The 22,680-nt window shown below is 38.7% G+C and overlaps 1 protein-coding gene across 4 annotated transcripts in view; it reads right to left on the bottom strand.

Annotated features, from left to right (window-relative positions):
• The window catches only part of Tnip3 (TNFAIP3 interacting protein 3), a 40,339-nt gene extending 18,646 nt beyond the window's left edge, over positions 1-21,693 (bottom strand). Inside the window, exons 1-6 of one of the 4 annotated variants that reach the window (XM_039108691.2) lie at positions 21,483-21,693; positions 18,667-18,744; positions 16,025-16,090; positions 14,833-14,931; positions 12,441-12,569; positions 8,438-8,554 (exon numbers count right to left, since the gene is read on the bottom strand). In XM_039108691.2, the coding sequence (XP_038964619.1) occupies positions 8,438-8,554; positions 12,441-12,569; positions 14,833-14,931; positions 16,025-16,090; positions 18,667-18,744; positions 21,483-21,527 (534 nt within the window). In that variant the 5' untranslated portion in view covers positions 21,528-21,693. Of the gene's footprint in view, positions 1-8,437; positions 8,555-12,440; positions 12,570-14,832; positions 14,932-15,752; positions 15,868-16,024; positions 16,091-18,666; positions 18,745-21,482 lie in introns of those variants that run through there. The other 3 variants (XM_008763001.4, XM_039108692.2, XM_063286964.1) reach the window with 3 other exon arrangements.
• Positions 21,694-22,680: the final 987 nt, after the last annotated feature.

Raw genomic sequence — 22,680 nt, 5'->3', positions numbered from 1 at the left:
TGGCGGGGGGACACAAATTGGAAAAGAAGAAGTTAAGATGTCACTATTTGCAGTTGATATGATGGTATGCTTATGTAACCTCAGAGGTTCCACCAGAGAACTACTAAACCTGGTGGGCAGCTTCAGCAAAGTGGCTGAATATAAAATTCACTGGGGCAAATCGGTAGCCTTCCTCTGCTCCAAGGATGAACAGGCTGAGAAAAAAATTAGGGAAATGATACCCTTCACAATAGCCACAAATAATATAAAATACTTGGGTGTGACTCTAACCCAAGCAAGTGAAATATCTGTATGACAAAAACTTCAAGTTTCTGAAGAAAGAAAGTCAAGAAGATCTCAGAAGTGTAAATATCTCTCATGCTCATGGATTGGCAGGATTAATAAGGTAAAAATGGCCATTTACCAAAAGCAATCGACAGATTCAATGCAATCCCCATCAAAATTCCAACTCAATTCTTTATAGAGTTGGGAAGAGCAATTTGCAAATTCATTTGGAATAACAAAAAACCCAGGATAGCAAAAATTATTCTCAACAATAAGAAAATTTCTGGGGGAATCACCATCCCAGACCTCAAACAGTATTACAGAGCAATAGTGATGAAAAACTGTATGGTATTGGTACAGAGACAGGCAGGTGGATCAATGGAATAGAATTGAAGACCCAGAAATTAACCTACACACCTATGGTCACTTGATCTTTGACAAAGGAGCTAAAAGTATCCAGTAGAAAACAGACAGCATTTTCTTAACAACTGGTGCTGGTTCAACTGGAAGTCAGCAGGTAGAAGAATGCAAATTGAACCATTCTTATAGCCAAGTGGATCAAGGACCTTCACTCAACCAGATGCACTCAAACTAATAAAAGAAAAAGTGGAGAAGAACCTCTAACACATGGGCACTGGAGAAAATTTCTGAACAAACACCAATGGCTTATGCTCTAAGATCAAGAACCAACAAATGAGACCTCATAAAATTGCAAAGCTTCTGTAAGGCAAAGGACATGGTCATTAGGACAAAATGGCAACCAACAGATTGGGAAAAGATCTTTATCAATCCTACAAACTACATTCGATAGAGGGCTAATATCCAATATATACAAAGAACTCAAGAAGTTAAACTCCAGAGAATCAAACAACCCTATTAAAAATGGGGTATAAAGCTAAACAAAGAATTCTCAACTAAGGAATATCAAATGGTGAGAAGAACCCAAAGAAATCTTCAACATCTTTAGTCATCAGGGAAATGGAAATCAAAACAACCCTGAGATTCCACCTCATACCAGTCAGAATGGTTAAGAGAACAAACTCAGGTGACAACAGATGCTGGCGAGAAGAGGAACATTCCTCTCTGTTGGTGGGATTGCAAGGTGGTACAACCACTCTGGTAATCAATCTAGAGGTTCCTCAGAAAATTGGACATAGTAGTACCTGAGGACCCAGCTATACCACTTCTGGGCATATAACCAAAAGATGCTTCAATATATAGCAAGGACGCATGCTCCACTATGTTCACAGCAGCCTTACTTATAATAGCCAGAAGCTGGAAAGAACCCAGATGCCCTCAACAGAAGAATGGATACAGAAAATGTGGTACATTTACACAATGGAGTACTATTCAGCTATTAAAAACAATGACTTCATGAAATTCTTAGGCAGATGGATGGAACTAGAAAATATCATCCTGGTGGATATTAGTCCAAAAGCTTGGATTACTTAAGATACAATCCACAGACCACATGAAGCCCAAGAAAGACCACATGAAGCCCAAGAAAGACCACATGAAGCCCAAGAAAGTGTGGATGCTTCAGTCCTTCTTAGAAAGGGGAACAAAAATATTCATAGGAGGAAATATAGAGGCAAAGTTTGGAGCAGAGTCTGAAGAAAAGGCCATCCAGACACTTCCCCACCTAGGGATCTAGCCCATATACATACAGCCACTAAACCCAGACAATATTGCTATTGCCAAGAAGTGCATGCTGACAGGAGCCTGATATAGTTGTCTCCTGAAAGGTTCTGCAAGAGCATGACAAATACAGAGGCAAAAGCTCACAGTCAACCATTGAACTGAGAAAGGGGTCCTCATTGGAGGAATTAGAGAAAAGATTGAAGGAGCTGAAGGGGTTAGCAACCCCATAAGAACAACAATACCAACCAACCAGAGCTCCCAGAGACTAAACCATCATCCAAAGAATACACATGGACAGACCCATGGCTCCAGCTGCATATGTGGCAGAGGATGGCCTGGTTGGGAACCAATGGGAGGAGAAGCCCTTGGTCCTGCTAAGGCTCGACATCCCAGTGTTGGGGAATGTCAGAGCGGGAAGGCAGGAACAGGTATGAGGATGGGTGGGGTGCACCCTCATAGGTGAAGGGGGAGGGAGGATGGGATAGGGAGTTTATTGACAGGAAACCAGGATATTTTATTTATTTACATTTCAAATGTAAATAAATAAAATATCCAATAAAAATGAAATGTAAAGCTGTTACCTACTTGAAATAAAATTGTGACCTGGAATGAATATTGACATAGAAAATCTGGTTGTGTATCATCAACAACGTGAAGATGTAAGATTGTGTCCCTCATGAATGCAGGAGTTGATTAGTGGGTAAAGTGATTGCTGTGAAAGCTTAAAGACCCGATTTCTGATTTTAGAACTCTAGCAAAAGCAGGCATGCTAATATACTTAGTTATAAGAGAGGGCACTCAAATGTGTATATGAGGAGGATGATGGTCAAGAAAATCACCCACCTTTGATCTTTGGCCTCCATTTGCCTCCATGTGCTTTTCCTATTTCCTTGGAAATTCTTCTTATGAAGGTTCAAGTGATATTATTTTGAATAAGCATAATGGACTTTGGAAATCATTCTTTCCACTGCCATTGTTTTGTTACTAACACCCCCACAGAGATAGATGGATCAGATAGATAGATAGATAGATAGATAGATAGATAGATAGATAGATAGATAGATAGATAGAAGATAGGGAATGCACTAAAATCTAGTGCATTCTAAAAAACTAGACAAGGCTGCCCACTCTCTCCCTACTTATTCAATATAGTTCTTGAAGTTCTAGCCAGAGCAATCAGACAACAAAAGGAGGTCAAGGGTATACAGATCAGAAAAGAAGAAGTCAAAATATCACTATTTGCAGATGATATGATAGTATATTTAAGTGATCCCAAAAGTTCCACCAGAGAACTACTAAAGCTGTGGCTGGGTATAAAATTAACTCAAATAAATCAGTAGCCTTCCTCTACACAAAAGAGAAACAAGCCAAGAAAGAAATTAGGGAAATGACACCCTTCATAATAGACCCAAATAATATATAGAGTACCTCGGTGTGACTTTAACCAAGCAAGTAAAAGATCTGTACAATAAGAACTTCAAGACTCTGAAGAAAGAAATTGAAGAAGACCTCAGAAGATGGAAAGATCTTCCATGCTCATGGATTGGCAGGATTAATATAGTCAAAATGGCCATTTTACCAAAAGCGATCTACAGATTCAATGCAATCCCCATCAAAATACCAATCCATTTCTTCAAAGAGTTAGACAGAACAATTTGCAAATTCATCTGGAATAACAAAAAACCCAGGATAGCTAAAACTATCCTCAACAATAAAAAGACTTCAGGGGGAATCACTATGCCTGAACTCAAGCAGTATTACAGAGCAATAGTGATAAAAACTGCATGGTATTGGTACAGAGAAAGACAGATAGACCAATGGAACAGAATTGAAGACCCAGAAATGAACCCACACACCTATGGGCACTTGATTTTTGACAAAGGAGCCAAAACCATCAAATGGAAAAAAGATAGCACTTTCAGCAAATGGTGCTCGTTCAACTGGAGGTCAACATGTAGAAGAATGCAGATCGATCCATCCTTATCACCCTGTACAAAGCTTAAGTCCAAGTGGATCAAGGACCTCCACATCAAACCAGACACACTCAAACTAATAGAAGAAAAACTAGGGCAGCATCTCGAAAACATGGGCACTGGAAAAAATTTCCTGAACAAAACACCAATGGCTTATGCTCTAAGATCAAGAATCGACAAATGGGATCTCATAAAACTGCAAAGCTTCTGTAAGGCAAAGGACACTGTGGTTAGGACAAAACGGCAACTAACAGATTGGGAAAAGATCTTTACCAATCCTACAACAGATAGAGGCCTTATATCCAAAATATACAAAGAACTCAAGAAGTTAGACCGCAGGGAGACAAATAACCCTATTAAAAAATGGGGTTCAGAGCTAAACAAAGAATTCACAGCTGAGGAATGTCGAATGGCTGAGAAACACCTAAACAAATGTTCAACATCTTTAGTCATAAGGGAAATGCAAATCAAAACAACCCTGAGATTTCACCTCACACCAGTGAGAATGGCTAAGATCAAAAACTCAGGAGACAGCAAATGCTGGCAAGGATGTGGAGAAAGAGGAACACTCCTCCATTGTTGGTGGGATTGCAGACTGGTACAACCATTCTGGAAATCAGTCTGGAGGTTCCTCAGAAAATTGGACATTGAACTGCCTGAGGATCCAGCTATACCTCTCTTGGGCATATACCCAAAAGATGCCCCAACATATAAAAAAGACACGTGCTCCACTATGTTCATAGCAGCCTTATTTATAATAACCAGAAGCTGGAAAGAACCCAGATGCCCTTCAACAGAGGAATGGATACAGAAAATGTGGTACATCTACACAATGGAATATTACTCAGCTATCAAAAACAACGAGTTTATGAAATTCGTAGGCAAATGGTTGGAACTGGAAAATATCATCCTGAGTGAGCTAACCCAATCACAGAAAAACACACATGGTATGCACTCATTGATAAGTGGCTATTAGCCCAAATGCTTGAATTACCCTAGATGCCTAGAACAAATGAAACTCAAGACGGATGATCAAAATGTGAATGCTTCACTCCTTCTTTAAAAGGGGAACAAGAATACCCTTGGCAGGAAATAGAGAGGCAAAGATTAAAACAGAGACAGAAGGAACACCCATTCAGAGCCTGCCCCACATGTGGCCCATACATATACAGCCACCCAATTAGACAAGATGGATGAAGCAAAGAAGTGCAGGCCGACAGGAGCCGGATGTAGATCTCTCCTGAGAGACACAGCCAGAATACAGCAAATACAGAGGCGAATGCCAGCAGCAAACCACTGAACTAAGAATAGGACCCCCGTTGAAGGAATCAGAGAAAAAACTGGAAGAGCTTGAAGGGGCTCGTGACCCCATATGTACAACAATGCCAAGCAACCAGAGCTTCCAGGGACTAAGCCACTACCTAAAGACTATACACGGACTGACCCTGGACTCTGACCTCATAGGTAGCAAAGAATATCCTAGTAAGATCACCAGTGGAAGGGGAAGCCCTTGGTCCTGCTAAGACTGAACCCCCAGTGAACTAGATTGTTGGGGGGAGGGTGGCAGTGGGGGGAGGATGGGGAGGGCAACACCCATAGAGAAGGGGACCAGGAAGGGTTAGGGGGATGTTGGCCCGTAAACCGGGAAAAGGAATAACACTCGAAATGTAAATACTCAATAAGAAATAAGAAATACTCAAGTTAATAAAAAAAAAAAGAAGATAGGGAATGAAAAATGATTAGGCTGTCATGGCTTGAAAATTTCTAATATATTTGAGATATTAGATCTGAAGGTATTTTTTAGCTTATATACACAATTTTTCTATATTGTGCTTAGACAGTTGATTTATTGATAAAAGTTAAAAATTTCAGATGCCATCTGAATAAAAGTTACTTGTGAGTCTTTCTGTACAAGGTCAAACGTGAATATATGTTACAGAGCTCCATAACAGGAAGTACACTGCCAAACCTCAGCACGAAGTTATCAGTAAGTGAATTTAATACAGTAGGAATGAAAAGTGTTAGGAAATAAAATAATTTCTGCTCAAATAAATGAATTAAAGAAGCTTCACATGTAAGAAATAAATGAGAGGGTAATTTGTTCACCAGAAACAATTAGAACTTTTTGCCTATTGTTATGTTACTTATTAGATTGAATAAATTTTCACAAAATTACCTAATTGCATTTTAATCCCCTTTAACTTAAATTTTTATTACATAAAATAATTTATTTTTTAGAAATGATTCTGCCAAAATAACTCACATGTAAATTTTTGAATTTCATGTCAATCCTAGAAAAAGAGTCAAGAAAATAAAATTTAATTCACAATCTACTGTGAATTAAGAAGGAAAGAAGGATAATTAATACTTTACTGTTTCCTGAAATGCTGAAGATTTTGAAGCTAAATGACCAATCAAGCAGGTCCCATGCTAATTCCCTTCTTATTGAAAAATCTGACACAGCTTTCGAGTAGAATGTTCTCATTCTTTACATTATAAACCACATTATTTAAGAGGTGTGTGTGTGTGTGTGTGTGTGTGTATTTGTGTGTGTGTTTGTGTGTGTCTGTGTATGTGTGTGTGTATGTATCTGTGTGTGTTTGTGTGTGTCTGTGTATGTGTGTGTATGTATCTGTGTGTATCTGTGTGTGTGTTTGTGTGTGTCTGTGTATGTGTGTGTGTGTGTGTGTGTGTGTGTGTGTGTGTGATATAAAAATAGAAGGTCATGAGAGGAGAGGAAGAAATCTTAAGGGAAAAATGGTGGAGGTTAAAAATCATATGAGACGAATACATGTGACATAAAATGAATGCAGTGTCTGAGAGGAGGAGAGAATTTGAGGAGAGTCTCTGAGAAGAGGGACGTGTCTGAGAGGAAGAAGAACACCAGGAATAGTGAGACAGGCAAAAGAGTGGCAGACATGAATATATGTACGAAAATGACACAATGGAATCCTTCACACTGTATGTTAACTTCAGAACTAATAGAAAGGGACGTTAGTTACGCTTTCCTTAATTAACTTCAGTATTTACTTAGCATAGTAATTTCCTGAGTGTACTTTTAATATATTCTACTACACTCAACTTGCTTATATTTAATATACTCTACCTCCTGAAACTGGCTTCCTTGAAAGTGTACCAGTTCCATTAAATCTGGAAATTCACTGATCAAAACCAGGGATTTCACTCGGCATGTGCATGGCATTTAGAAATATGTATGCCTTGGAAGGCAGGGACATTCCAGCACAGCCCTTCAAAGAAAACGGCTTCTAAACAACTTGCCTGTATTTGAGTAGTAGGTAGTTAAACTCTCATTCCACCAAGATAAACATCATAAGAAAAAGATCAGAAGAACTCTTATTTCACAAATAGTCTCTGGGACCCAGTGTTGGGTAACTCTTTAATATACTTAAGTTAAAAGGAATTTCTAGTGGTTTCTATCTCCTTATAAGAATGTATGGGGATGATTTCATTCCCAGTAATAACCTCCTAAAAGCCAAGTGTCAATCACCAGAATTCAAAAGGGCCGAAGCTTAAAAAAACAAAAAAAAATTAACAATAGAACATGCATATATTTGGCAAAAGTTCTTTTACTAGCCTAGACTAATTGAGAGTTCAGTCTGTCCAACCAGGATTGAGAAGTTGTTTTACCTGTTAATTATTTAAATTATTTCCAAAAAAGCTATTGCTTGTGCTTTTCCAAACTAAAGTATTCTTCACCTCTCTTCATGAATTATAGAGATCATGGTAGAATATATCATGGTAGAACATAGAGATACCTATGATTATAACATTATATTTGGTTGTTTGGTGAGCCAATTTTTTTTCTTTTTTAATTTTGAGCACACATGAGCAGCTCAGAAGCAAAGCAGCATGGATAATTTTTAAAACATGTCTATACCTATTTTAAATTTTGTTATGCTATTATTATTTTTTCTATCCCCCATTGTAGAGCACTGATCACTGAAGTTTAATATCGACACTATTTCAAGTTCTAAACTGGAGCTAACTAGCAAAAGCTGCTAAGTGAAGTCACTGAGTTCCGCGCACTGCAGTATTTCATGCAGCACCTGGTGGTGTGATCATTATAGTTGTGCAGCTATAAAAAAGCAATGGTTAAAATGTAAATTAAGGATGTTGGCAATGGAGCCATTAAGATACAGAGGAGACGGGTTTTAATTGTCTCTTCGCTGTTACACACCAGGGTACACTTGCTAGTATATGCATTAAACCTGAACTTAACCATTTACCCAGAAACCTGTCCTTGATGGGAAAGAAGATCACACTTTACCATTTAATTTTGCAGATCATCTATTTCCTGTGATGTAGTAACAAAGTCCACTCAGTGAGCTTTAGAGAGGATGGAGTAGTGAGAGGAGGGAGCTGATGTCCAGAAGCAAACTTGGTCCTCTACTAATGGACGGGAGGAACTGAGCTAACCTGATTGTCATCAGGATTCTTTTAAAAAACTACACTGACTGGAACCTGCAAGGCAACTCAGTCAGAGATATCATACTGAGCCCCATGCTTGCCCCATGCTCACACCACTTGTGGCCTCTTACCTGCTGTTTGTGACATTCCACCTCTGTTCTCATCTCTGCATGGCTGCCCCTGCATTTACACTTCCCTAAGTCCTCAGAATGCAAAGAGCTCCCGATTGTCAAGGCATCCTGAAGAACCTGTATTAAAAATGAAGCACACTGTCGATAAGAGATTTACAGTCATCTTAGTAATTCTTTCATAATTGCTAAAACCTCCTCCAATACAAGAGGAGGCATTTTTTTATGCTCTCCACATGCCTGCCTCGCTTTTCTCTTTCTTGTTTTCTGCATGTGTGCCTATTTTCCAAGTCTCTGTGTTCCCTGTGATGATGTGTATAGTACTCAGCCTCTATTATTTGAAGGGGGATCACTCATGTTGACCTCCCTGTCCCCTTAGCTAAGAAAAGACAAGAGGAAAAGCCTTCTACAGAGGCTCTGATTTCCTCCAGTGTGTTTGCTCTCTGTGCTTTTCACATTTTGGTGGCACCTAGAAGAGCAGACTCCCTGGGAGTCCACAGGGTCTGAAACTATAGGTCTAATGGGGACTCCAAGAACACTACTGTATTGCATATTCTCCAAGGAACTCTACACCACTTCTAGGCAATAACAATAATGTTGAACATTAACAGCTCTATGAACCATAGTAGAGGGAGTCCTGGGAGGGGACACAAATGGGTGACAGCAATCAAACATGCCAATGGAATAGCCAGGACCAAGGACAAGACTCCTTCTGGAGATCATCTGACTTTAATTACCTGGTAACCTCTCAGTTCTATTCTGAAAATTTAAAAATGAGTCATGAATGAAATGAGTTGAATCAACATTTGTTTCATCTTGGTACTTTCCGATTTCCTTGAACCTGTCCTAGATTAGTCCTTTCCACTATCACTTCTGACACACTAAACAATCCATCCATTCCCAAAATGATGAGGTTGCAGACAATTGAGTTTGGCCTGGATGGCGCCGGCTGATTACGTTCAATTCTCACTCCCCTTAAATATCTATCATTCCTGTAAGAACCTGATACTGGCAAAATCCTAGGATATTTTCTTCAAAGCAAATGAACTGAATTAAGAACATGAATACATTTGTAAAGCTCATATTAATTATTTGTGTTACTATCTGCTCCTGTTGTTATTTTTAACCCTTGTTTCTCTGGGTTAGCAGGCAGCAAAAGGTTGCTCCCAAATTCATGTTCTGAGGTATACTCAAAATATCACCATATTTATTGCAATAGTTTTAAAAAAAGAAATAAGAAAAGAATAATATTCATCATAAAAATCCAAGCATTTGAACACTTAAGAGCTTTGGAGTTTAGTTCTTAGAACTCACATCAGGCTATTCCCAACCACCTGTAACTTCAGTTCCAGGAGGTCTAGTGCCCTCCTCTGAAATCTGAGGGGAGTTTACACACATGATACACAAAAAAGACAGACAGGCACACACATATAAATAAAAATAAACAAATAAATTTAAGCCTATTACTACTAATAATAATATTAACTTGTGCACCTCATTATCACTTCACATCTAGGCTTTTAAGAGACACTTTCAGTTGAGCAGAGTGGGTTGAAATCTTTTGGGGTTTTAAGCATATTGGGGATTTTATTTAATTTTATGTTCCTTATCATGAATCATGAATCAGGAGCAATAAATTCTGGGTTATGTTAACGTGATATCTTTTAAATGATGATGCTCAGATCAGAAATTGGTTATTACATATGTTGTGGGTTTTGCTCCATGAAGATACATAATAAAACTTATTTTACAGCCACTGTTATGTGAATAAATACTAACATAATATGTTTTTATCCTACAACTTTATTTTTCTTCTGCTTAAAGAGAAACAAGGCATAGTTATAAGCCCTCACATGCACTGTGGCCACATACTCTATTTGTGAACCGCACTGTGGTAACCAGGGCTTGTACCATGCCCAAGCCTACCTCAAGGAACTCACAATTAACAGTGGACCACTAAATAAGGGTTGATAAATGTTAGACATCATTCTGTACATGGTGACATTCAGAAATGCCAGGAAAAAAATTAAAGGAGATTGTATCTGGGGTGAGGGTGTATAATTTTAATCGAGGTAAGAAGGAAAAATATTTGTTGAAAATATTTTCATGTCTAAAGATGTGAATTTTGTTAGGATTATTTTTTTCTGGATGAGCTTTTGTGTTTCTATGTATCAAATTGTAAAATCTACTTTTTTTGGAGACACACCTGATTCACCTGGAGCTTGCTATGGAGACCAGGCTGGCCTGAAGTTACAATAGATCCTCCTGCCTTTGCCACCCAAGTGTTGAAGTTATAGTTGTGCAAGGCAGTGCCTATGTCTCTGAATTTAAATAGGTTCTGTCAGCCACAATCACTAATTGCAGGAAAACAGCACGTGCGCTTGGAAATGAAATGAACCCAAATACAAAACTCTTGGCTACTTACATGTTTTTGTTGTTTGGGTTTTTGTTTTGTTTTGTTTTGTTTTTTGTTGGTTGGTTTTTTTTTTTGTTGTTTTTTTTTTTGTTTTTTTTTTTTTTTTTTTTTTTTGCCTTCATGTGGTAAAACAAGCCAGAGCTCAGATGTGATGACAGTTACTGTACATTCTCTGATTTCTGTAGAGTAATCTTTCCAGTAGAGGATAAAAAGGAAAAGACATATATTTTCCTTGAACATTTTCTATCTCTCTGAAGGATGAAGTCTTTCTTTACCTTCTTTACCTCCTGTTTTCTCTTGAAGAATGACTTGTGCTGCAAGCAGACTTAATGCCAAGTCTGGTTAGTAAACATCCTGTCAAAGACACCAGCACACAGCTCACTGGGGTCTTTAAATGGGGTCTCTGAGTATGAGCTGGCATGCAGTCCATGTATAACACATTTAAACACATTTTAGAGGTCAGGCTGCTACTTTCTTTTGCTGTAGGTCATTTCTGTTAATTTGGTCATAAAATACCTAATTAAGTGATGCATATCTTAACTTATCCACAGTCTTCAATATGCCTGTGTTTACACTTGGCTTAGCTCTTGGAAAAACAGCAGTATAGGATTTATGATTTTATGCTAAATTAGTTTTCTCATTCCCCAGAATATTACATTAGTACATGAAACAAAACACATACAAATATACATGCACTCATATACACAAATGTATACACACATATACACATGTACTTGTACATGTATATATATGCACATACTTATATACATACACATATATACACACATATACATACATGCACATGCCCACATCACAATATACATACACAAACACACACACACATATAATACATATATACCACATGTATAGACATATATACACATATATACATATCATGCATATACATAAACACACATACATCCACATATCATACATATCTACTACACACATATATCTACACATACATGCCCACATATATACACAGACACACATATATACATATGCACACATATACAAACATATGCCCACATTCACACACTCATCGTCATCCTCTTATAGAGATTCAGTTCTCCTCTGAGCTTAGCTATTGAGTCTCTTGTGGGCCCCCAAAGCCTCTTTCTGTGGCCGGTTCCTATTCACAGTGGATTCAGGTTTGCTCCCCAGACAGCAGACGTCTCAGTCTTGAGTTTGGCCCTGAGCAACCTCCCATACATCTCGCATGCATCATGCCCAGTTCCGGAGCTATCACTTTAAAGGACAGCTTGCTTCCCCAGGAAGCTTTTGTGGTTGACCAAAATATGCGTTATTGTTCACAAGCACCCCGTGCAGTTATGTGGTTCTTTAAAATAAAGTTCTTCCTGACAACTATTATTTCTCTTGTTCTCTTGTTCCTTGGCAGGAACAAAAATTCCCTAAAGCATCCTAGCCTATTATGGCTCCATGCTGTGGCTAGGTGCTCTGTGTAAACTGGAAAGTTCATCCTCAGCAGAGGCAAGCAGAACTTCACTGTGGCCCTGGCTCTGTTGTAATTCAGAAGAACTACTGCTGGGCCTTTCACTTGGACCCTCCTTGCTTCACCTGATCTGGTACCTTATTGAGGCGTTTGATTTCACAGGCATAGTGCTCTTTCTTCCGATTGGCCACAGCATTGTTTTCCTTCAACAGCTTGTTCTCCTTCTTCAGTGCTTGTAATTCTTTCCTTAAGATGTCTTTTTCCTTCTGAAGAAAAGAACAAGAAAACAAGATCCAAATCAAAAATTACCAAAGTGACAGAAATCCTCAGAGACTGGCTGCTTCTGGCAGATAGTCATCCCCCAAACATAAGCAAACCAGACCTTCAAGGTTTGCTCTAACATTCCTTTTGAGCAATATTCTCTGGATGGGGGACAGGTTACTGAATGTATCAAAACTTGATGCTTTTGTGGTGATCCTCCAGGTAAAAATTTAAGACCTTAATCCTCATATGCAATAGTCAAATCAGTGGGTGTGGTGCATAATCTACTTCCTATTCCTAAGGAACTGGTTTAAAACATTTAAAAGGCCTAAAACAAGGGGAAGGGTATCACTGTAATAAACTGATATTAAAAAGCTCAAGGCCAATCCTGCACAATTCATACCAGAAACAAGGACAATAAATTTTAGACAAGTAAGGAACTCTGTTACAGATTCAGAGTATAGCACTGTCGTTGCTGTAATGAAAAGGCAAAAATCCAGCCTCTGACTGCCAGCGCCTCAGACAATCTCCAAGAAGTTCACTGTTTTACACAACTGAGGATCCTGACTCATGTCTCTTAGTCCTCCATTTCATACCGTAGATCACAAAGTTCTATGGAGAAAATCGGACCATTAATGAACTCAGTCTAGAAAAATAAATATTGCAGAATATAGATAACTCAAGATGAGAAGTAATAATGAGATGACCACTAATTTGGCAGTCACAATCTCAAGCAACTTACTTTCTTTAAAAGGGAAACATCTCATTAGCACTTCAAGGGCCTGGGCCTATGTACTTAGATGAGTTAATCATTTTCTATTTAACTGAGGTTAAGAGAGATTATTGTATTACATCTAGAAAAGGTTCCCAAGTACATAAAGAAAAAATTACTGAAATTCCTAGCTAGGGTGTATCTGGAGAAGGAAGTGAGTGTGTGCTGCGTGGCAGAAAGGGAATTGTCACAGCCTTGTTTCCTGGTTCACACTGACAGTAACCTGACCAAGGTGGGCAAACCTGGGCTACGGCATGGTAAGTATTGTTCCTGGCAGGAGTGAAGATACTCAGAGAGACATACAAGCCCTCCCTTTGACTGTCAGACTACTGAGATAAGGTTCCTAAGGATGCCAGCCAAAGAGATTTCACAGGGATGTGTGTGTGTGTGTGTGTGTGTGTGTGTGTGTGTGTGTGTGTGTGTATTTCTCAGATTCACAAGGTAGACTAGAGGAGGGCAATGAATCAGTAAGTATCCGGCAACAGACACAGGACTAAGATAACCAGGACTGCTTAGTGGTGAACACCTCTTGACCTTTGTTTAAAACCGATTGTCATGTCAGAATTCAGAACTTGAACTTGAAGGTCACTGAACCTCTTTCTTGTGTTCTTCTCAATGTGGGTACACACACTGAATACATTTCCTTTCTCAGGTTTTCACAATGAATTGTTACTTTGATTTTCCTATTGAGAATAGTGTCAGGGACACCAGGACACAGACTTCACTTTAGACATTCTGCTAACAATACTGTTGGACTTCTGCACTTAAGTGGATGGTCGTGAGAAGCTTTCCTTGCAAATACTTAAGCCTGTTTTTATTCTTACTATAGCTTCAGTCCGCCTTTCATAAACCGTATCGTATCATAAAGTCCAACGACAGGAGACAAAGCTTGCCTCAGGAGAAACCCCTCTCATTGCAGTCAGAAGTCTGGGTTCAGAAGCCCCGTGTTCTTAAGGCTGACTTCTATAACCACGGCACTTGAGACCCTTAGGCAGGAAGGCTCAAGGCCAGCCTGGCGTGAGTAAACAATTCTGGACAAGAGAGTTAAGACTGCTAGACTTAGGGATACTTTGTCTTTAGCAAAAAAAAAAGAAAGAAAAAAAGAAAGAAAGAAAGGAAGAAAGAAAGGAAGGAAGGAAGGAAGGAAGGAAGGAAGAAAGAAAGAAGGAAAGAAGGAAAGAAGGAAAGAGAAAGAAAGAAAGAAAGAAAGAAAGAAAGAAAGAAAGAAAGAAAGAAAGAAAGAAAGAAAGAAAAAAAGGGGGAGGGGGCAGTGAGGGGAGTCAAAGAAGAGGTTGCAAAGCCCTGTAAGGTTCTCATCCAATCAACTACCTTCTCATTTCCTGGTCACTGGAGGCGCGCCTTCCTCCCTCCCAAATTCCCCACCCCCATCCCCACCCACACCCCCACCCCATCCATTCTGGGGCACTGTGCCTGTCTGTGGTTCCTTAGGGAGCCAGTTTTCAAAATCCGACCTTGCTCAACCAGAGGCCACCCACCTCGAGCTGCCTGTCGCCCTCTGTCACACTTTGCTTCGGTTTCTTCTCCAGGGTGTGAGTATTTTCTGCGGCCGCCAGTTTAGATTTTAGCTCCAGGACCTTAAGGGATCATCAGAGACAATTGCAGACAATCACACCAGGTGTCAGGCCCAGTGCACTTAGGATCAAAAGCGCCTCGCCCCAAGCAATTCAGGAGGACCCTGGGGAAGAGCTTTTCCCTACAGTTTGCATTTTCAAGGGGGCTTGCTCTGCAGAGAAAGCACACAATTTATCCCCAAAAGAAGGTCCTGCTCATCTATCCTTTCTCCAAGCCACCCCTACTTCCTGACCTGGAGGAGCTAGAACACAGAAGGCAGGGCTCTCAGTTCTCCAGATGTACGTGGCCTCTAGAAGGTAAGGGGTGAGAAAAAGCCGCAGGTGGCCAGGAAACAGGTAGAACCATCCAGGCCTGGGATCTGCCTCTCTGCCTCCTGACAAATTTAATCTCTGAAAGAGAACCTTAGACATGGTTCTTCCTCCAATTTGAGAACTGCACTTGTTATAACCTCTGGGTTCACTGGTCACTCTGGGAAGTTCTTTCTGGGAACACTGTTGTTACAATTTGGAGCCAGCATGGATAGAACTAGGTCGCCAGATAACTGTAGTGTGACTCCATCTTCCTGTTTCTAAATTTAACTCTCAAATGGGGAAGAAAACGCAAGGACTGTTGTATTACTGTGGTCAGTTTTCTTCGTTCTCAACTATTTAGGGGAATTTACTTTCTTCTGCCTTTTAGAAAATGGAGTGCTATCAAATAACAACGACTTTAACTTATCTTTAAGAAATTCCCCAAAAAGTTCCGTTCTGGCTAAAAAGCTTCTCCACTGCATATGCTTTAGAGAAAGCAGAAGAGGGCATTTCCCTTCCACTCTGTCTCTTACCGCTGCTTCTCTATGTGTAGAAGGTAGCTCATTTCTCATGGACTTCTCACTGACAAGACCTCAGCCTTCACTTGGTAATAACAACTCAGAGCTGGGAGCCCACAGGAGAACTCTTGGGACAGAACCTATGCTACCTTTTCAGCAATTATCTGACACTGAATCGTCATAATGAAGAGACCAATCATGATGGTAGAGCTCAGTTCCTTGTTTGCCAGTAGTTAAGGATTCACAAAATTCTCTTCTGGCCCTACCAAAATTAAATAATTTCTTACCTTTCTTTCATATAACTCTTTCATATTTCGAAATTGCTGGTCCCATTGTTGATTGACATCCAGGAGCTGAAATTATTAAAGATTGGTGATGCAACAAAAGATTTCAGTCTATTTGGAAGTTTAGAAAACATGAGATCACTATTTGAACTTATACGGATTTTCAAAGCCGTGGATAAAGGCAGCTCCAGAAGGAAGCTCTGGTTGGACTGGGATAGTTCTGAGGTCAGGTTAGAAAGAGTGGGTTGTGAGGACCTGGGTAGAGAAGCGGCCTCTCACCTAGAGTCTGGTGGGAGGCTTTCAAGAGCTAAATCATGAACCAAGAACTGCAACATCTACTGTAAGACTGAAAAAGACAAATTTCCTTTTAAAGAGGTTTCAAGTAAGATTATTCAAAGGACCATACTCAAGGCCTGAGCATGAATGGATTTTTGTTTTCCCAGCTGAAAGCCTACAGTTATCTAGGAATCTCATTAGAAACTCCATTTACAGCGGAAACAAAGGTGTGTCTTAACTTCTTTCTTGCAAACTTTATGACCCCCTATTTATTTTATCAGTGTACAGTCCTGCCCAAGGCACCTGAAGAGCCATCCTATAACCTGTCTCCTCAAATCAAGTAAAGGAAAGAATGTTTCAATGCAGATCTGTGGGTTGTAACTTGAGTCACCAAAATAGTTTACATAGCTACTGTTTGGAAAGTAAGCACAGCTCTCTTATGAGGAGCCTACACCCACATTCTGGAGTGTAGCTTACTCTTTCCCTTAAAACTTCTTTTCTTATTGTTTAAGTCTATGTTCAACTTCTTTTGTCATAAACTCAATTCAACTTCATCCTGCCTAACCCGGAATTTCTTTTCTGTGGTGAAGTCAAGGATCTGGCTTCCTCTGAATGATGGCCCCCACAAGCCAAGGGAACGCCTCAAACTGTAGGTAGCAGTGCTGGGCTGTGTCCTCCATAACACCCCTGCTGGGAATTTGGAGGGACACATTCTCATATCTCAATAACTGGTTCATGAATTAAAAGAAAAATAAGTATTAAGCCATGTCTTGACAAGTCAGCTGAGATGGTCATTAGAAATTTTCTACTTTAGTTACTTTTCCATCTTTGTTTAATGCAACCAGAATCTGGTGAAACTTTGTAGGCATTTATATTCTGTAAGAATTATTATCAGATGAAGGCTCTCCATATTTTTCTTGTTTGTTTACTATATCTATCAGAATGAATTCTTGTTATAGCTTTTCAAAGAATTTATCTTGAAGTACAAACTCTACTAATTGTGTCATTTGCCTGCAGTGACATACTTTAGGATACAGACATATTTTTGATTCCTTTTGGATGAATGTAAAATAAAATCATTCTGAAAGTTTGGATTTTTGGGGAGTAATTTTTGTTATAAGACAGTATTCAGAAATACATTTAAAACTTTTTGCTTACTAAAGAAAAAACATCTTGGTATGTGTTTCATTTTCTGGTAAGAAAAGTTTATAATTCTGTGTTGAAAAAAAATTCTACAGTTAGCAATATGAAGTAGATATCAAGAAGATAGCCACAATGTCCAAAAATATGTAAAGTCAAATTTAAATAATTAAAAATCCAAAATTTCCACTTAAATAAAAACAAACCCAAAAACCCTAATCCAGAGTGACAATCACTAGATAATCCTTGTCCTGAAAGCTCTTAGTTACTTAGTATATAGCTGTAGAGTAGACTATGAAGATACTTGGTACATTGCCATGCAAGTGACATTCTGCAATAGCTTAGTGATTTTCCAGAAGGACACAGAATTACCCAGCATCAAAGGGGAGAAGAAGGTTCTAAAGAAGAAAACAAGGAAGCTGAAATGCACAGAATGAGTCAGCAAAAGAGCCACAGAACTCATGTGTGATGTATCTACTTTGCTTTTTACCTCCTCTGTCAGGAAGCGTTCTAACACCCATTAAATTGGGAACATACCAACAATACAACTAAAGACATTTGTTAATTCCCAGCAGTGTGTTAGAAATCACATTTCTTCTAATGCATTGTACTTTATGTACTTTTTTTTAAAGATTAACATTCAATTGCTATTTTATCCATTTGGGTATTTAGCCTACATGTATGTATGTGAACCAGGCATCAGACATCAGAAGAACCATAAGATCCTTTGGAATTGGAGTTATAGATGGTTAAGAACCATCATGTGGTTCTGGGAATTGAACCTGAGTCATCTATCGTATCAACAAGTATGTGAACTACTGAGCTCTTTCTCCAGCCCCTGACAGGTATCTATAACTCACATTCCTTAAGGTGATCAATACAGGAAGTCATTGAACTTAAATCCACTGTGCTTAAGCTTTTAATAAATCTAATTTCTTCATGTGCCAGTTTATAAGGTCATTGGCAATAAGCTCCCATGATGCACATGGTGAAAATATCAACAGTTGCAAAAGCTGGGTTTTAACCACCACATTCATAACATCAATACTTTTTCAGTTGTCATAGTACAAACATAATTTCTAAAAGCTTTTTCTTTTAAAATAGTGTAGACCAGTATTCTAGACATAAGTACTGTCATTTAATGACAGAAATAAGACATTAAGGAAACCTTATTTTACTCTCAGTCTTAATACATTGCTAGGTGACTTTATCTAATATTTCTACATTACCTCTTGTCTCTGTTTTTCCAAGCACTTTATCTTTTGTTCAAGAGAATTTGTCAAGTCCTTTCTTCTTGGTGCAGCACACTTTAATAATAATGAAAAGTTGAGATTAAGCAGTCAATAAAATAAAGAGAAGCGGTTCTGATCTTCAAAAACCTAACTGATTTAGCCTAATCCTGTGTTCTGTTAAAATATTTGCTAAAAGGGTTGCCAATATATATTTTTGTGGTATATGCTCAGCATGCACAAGGCCCTGAGTTTGATTCCCAAAATACACAAAAACATCATCACAGGGACAAGCTGATGGACCAATCTAATATCCTATATATCTACTGTCATTTATTTTAATTAGGTACTGAAATAGTTTACTAATAAATTGTAAGCAAGCAAGACCAACACATACAGCTAAAATGCATCAAATTGATTGCAAATTATGAATGAATTAACTGCTGTTATGACCATTACATAAGTATGTTATAGAAGTGGGTAGAGATTATCTGACCCTATGCACTTTAGCCAGCCTTTTTAGGTGGAACATTAGAACACAAGTTTAGACTGATAAGTTATTGGCATAATGAGAGCTAAAATCCCTGTCTTCAGTTACTTTCTACCTAGGGATTGAGATAATCATTCAAAGGGGCTAAAGTTTTAGAAACTGCCTGCCATCTAGCAAAATGGACCACCTCCAGGAAAGCTTACAGAAAAGAATGCTTTCTTGATGTAATTCAAATAGCCTACATACAACCTATCCAAGTCATTAAGTGATTCAATAAACTGGGTGATCAGAGCAGCCCTGAATTCTGTGCTCAGTTTCCATGATCAGTGTTTAAATACCATAAGCCACACCCTGAAAGCCATTCATGAACAACCAAGAAACATTGTTCAGACTTCATTGGTCTTCACCAAAAGTAGTTGGAGGAAATGACTGGCAATCAGCATGGGGTTTCAAGGACTCCTTTTCACTAGAAACGATTAATAAATTGATTTTGCCAACTTATTTATGTCTCAGTGTTTCAGGGTTTGATAACATTTTACAAAGGACATGTCTGTCCTTTGTTCTTAAACTCCACCTAATTTAGAGTCATGTTCTCATCAGACCACATTCTAAGGACAGTCTTCTGCTGGAGAATAAACAGAATGGTTAATAGTAGCTCATTACCACAAGAGGCCATTTGACTAAACTGAAAGTATGACATCAAAAACCAAGTGCCTGGCATTATTATTGAACTTTCTCTTTTGGGGACTGATTCTAAGAAACCGGACCCATACTGGATTAGAACTGAGTAAGCACAAAATGTCCATGGTCTGAAAAATGCTATGAGTTGTTCCTACCCAGCATGCTCTGAGTTCAGCAAGGTAGAGACGCCCTGAGGTTGATTCTAAACTAGTGATTCTCCTCAATAGCATTATCATGTCCCAAGGGAGACTGTGAGGGGTAAAGCACCCTGAGCACTAGACCACTTTTGGGGATTCACAATCCCCCCCCCATGATAAGTATCCTAACATCCTAACACGCAACATCATGCTTGGAAATGTAAACTGTGGGTCCTCACTAATTTTCCTATTTGTGATACAAAACTTGTAAGTAGCAAACTTCCCACGATCTTGGATCTGGTGTCCAATGCACCCTCCAACCTCCCAGCAATGTTCTCTATGCATAAAAAGAATAATAATAAGAATTAAAAATTAAAACACATTAACTCTTGGTGTAAGGTTTCTCTATAAATCTTTAAGAAAGTCTACTTGTAACCATAGGAGTACCTATGTACAGGATTCTGAAATAGTAGTTATAACTGGAGACGTTGAGAAGAGAAGATAGAGCACAGGGCTAGAAAGAGTTTTTGAAAGAACCCTATCACCAGGCATTTCTAGATAGATCACTCAGCATTGAACCATGGTTTTTATGCCTCAGGTACTTATTAAAACCAAGCAGAGTCAAACAAACACAAAGGTGTTCATATTTGGAGTAAGTTTTTGTGTGTGATTTTTCTTTTCAGTTTTTCTTCAGCTAGTCATCTGATATCATAGTAAATACAAAGATATTTAATCATTGGGTTCTAGGAAAGGCCTACTTATGAAACAAGTAATCCTTATAAACAATTCCTTATTCTCATTTTCTCTGAAGTCTGTGTTGAAAAGCTCTGGCTATTCCTTCTTCTACTAAAATATTTGAGTCAACTGCTAAGATATTCAAGTTGTGACACAGTAAATTAAATATCCAAACGAATAAATGAATTCCACTTAGTTTCTCATTATGTCTTGGATAACTCTTTAAGAAGAATTTAAGATAATGCAGCAAATTGGCAGAGTGGGTAATTCACAGGCCACTGAGACAAATAACTGACTTTGATCTCTGGGACAGGCCTCCATAGTCACTCTGTGGCATATGTGTATGCACACATTCAAAATAAATGAATAAAAATATGATAAAACTAAGAAAGCATAATAATCAATTTATTTAAATAGTGAATGTTTTTTAAGTAACGAACAAATTATAGTAGCAGTTGAATATATTAATACTATAAGTCTCTTACTGCTAAATATTTTATTTCTAATCACATCTTTACAGTACTTATTTTAAACTGACCTCTTCTATGCAGATGTGGTCTTGTCATTTAGTAGAAGCAGCCCAGTCCATTGAGTTCAAAGGCAGCACAGGGTCACCAGTGACCTTTTATATGTCAAATAATACTCGTTCAAATTCTGAGCAGGACTAAGTTGAAGAAGGCAGCTCAGCTACTGATGCTCTCTACTCCTCGAATCCTCTACCATTGTTTTCTTCACTCTGGGTATGGCTACCTTAACCTGACACATGTTCTTACCTCTGTGTACTCCATGTAAGCTCCAGCACCACTCAGTCCAGCCATGTCCTAGGAAGACAAGGAAGCTGTTTTTCTGAGAGTCTTGTAAAGCAGAAGAAAAAGGAGAAAAAGAAAATCTCTGGAAAGCCTATGTCTCTGTAGACTTGTGGCAGTAAAGTCCTCGTTAGACTCCCAACAGAAGTGACTGTTAAGCACACTGAGTAAGGATGTACAAGGAGAAATGTGATTTTAACTTTTATTGGCTTCCATGTAACTGGGATTTTCCAGGATGTCTCAAGCAGGCAGGCTGTGACTAAGATGTAGGGCAGATTGGCCTTGCTGTGTAGATAAATTGCCCTTCTTCCTTTTAGAGCAGTTTCTCCCACTAGATGAGGAAGTTCCTATCCGCAGAATCCCTGGGGCCAGCCTAGTCTTTCTTCTGGCCTAACTGCCAGAAATTTATTGTATTTACCCAAGTAGTTAGGTCACTGTTGATTTTTTTGACAGCTTGATTTCTTGTTTCCTATGGGTATGGTTTTCCAGCAATGTCTCCTAAACATGAGCTTAGCTGTGTAGGCCATGGTGAATCATGCCTGCCTGTGAGTGCTATGAACTCTCACAGAAGCAAAAAAAAAAAAGAAATAATTCTTAACAAAATAAAATGTGTGTTGCTTATGCATTAAGCAGTCTGTAATAGCATAAAGGACAATCTGACTTTCAGATCGAATACTCATAGGCTAAATTCAATTTTTTTTTGCCAAGGCATTTGTTTAAATCATTAAATCAGTTTTTCTTCCAGAACTTTGGTCTGCCTTATTTGGCGGGCTCCTTCCTGTCTTGCTACAGACCTTTCAGTTAATGTTGTACTGGAGATATGCTGCATAGGGGTCTGTGAACATGGAGGCATTGAAGCTGTGCTTTACATGGAATGTTCTGAAATAGAAACAAGTAAAGAAGGGGTTGCTGAAAGGAAAAACAAAACTTCTTTCAGTTCAGTAACATGAGGAGACTTTCATAGAGACACTCCCACACAAGTAGGCTAAGGCAAAAAACAAAACAAACAAACAAAAAACAAAAACAAAAAACAAACAAAAGACTCTGGAACCAGAAAACTTTTGAAAGGAAGTGTTTACAGGTCTGGTCTTTATTTTCCATCTATGATATAGATAGTCTGTCTCTCACTTTTCTCTACTCTATTCCATGTTTCTGTCATATTAAA

This window comes from Rattus norvegicus, chromosome 4 (assembly GCF_036323735.1).
Source record: "Rattus norvegicus strain BN/NHsdMcwi chromosome 4, GRCr8, whole genome shotgun sequence".
Lineage (NCBI taxonomy): Eukaryota > Metazoa > Chordata > Mammalia > Rodentia > Muridae > Rattus > Rattus norvegicus.
Note: the sequence above shows the minus strand (reverse complement) of the source record. Positions and strands in the feature narration are given on the sequence as shown.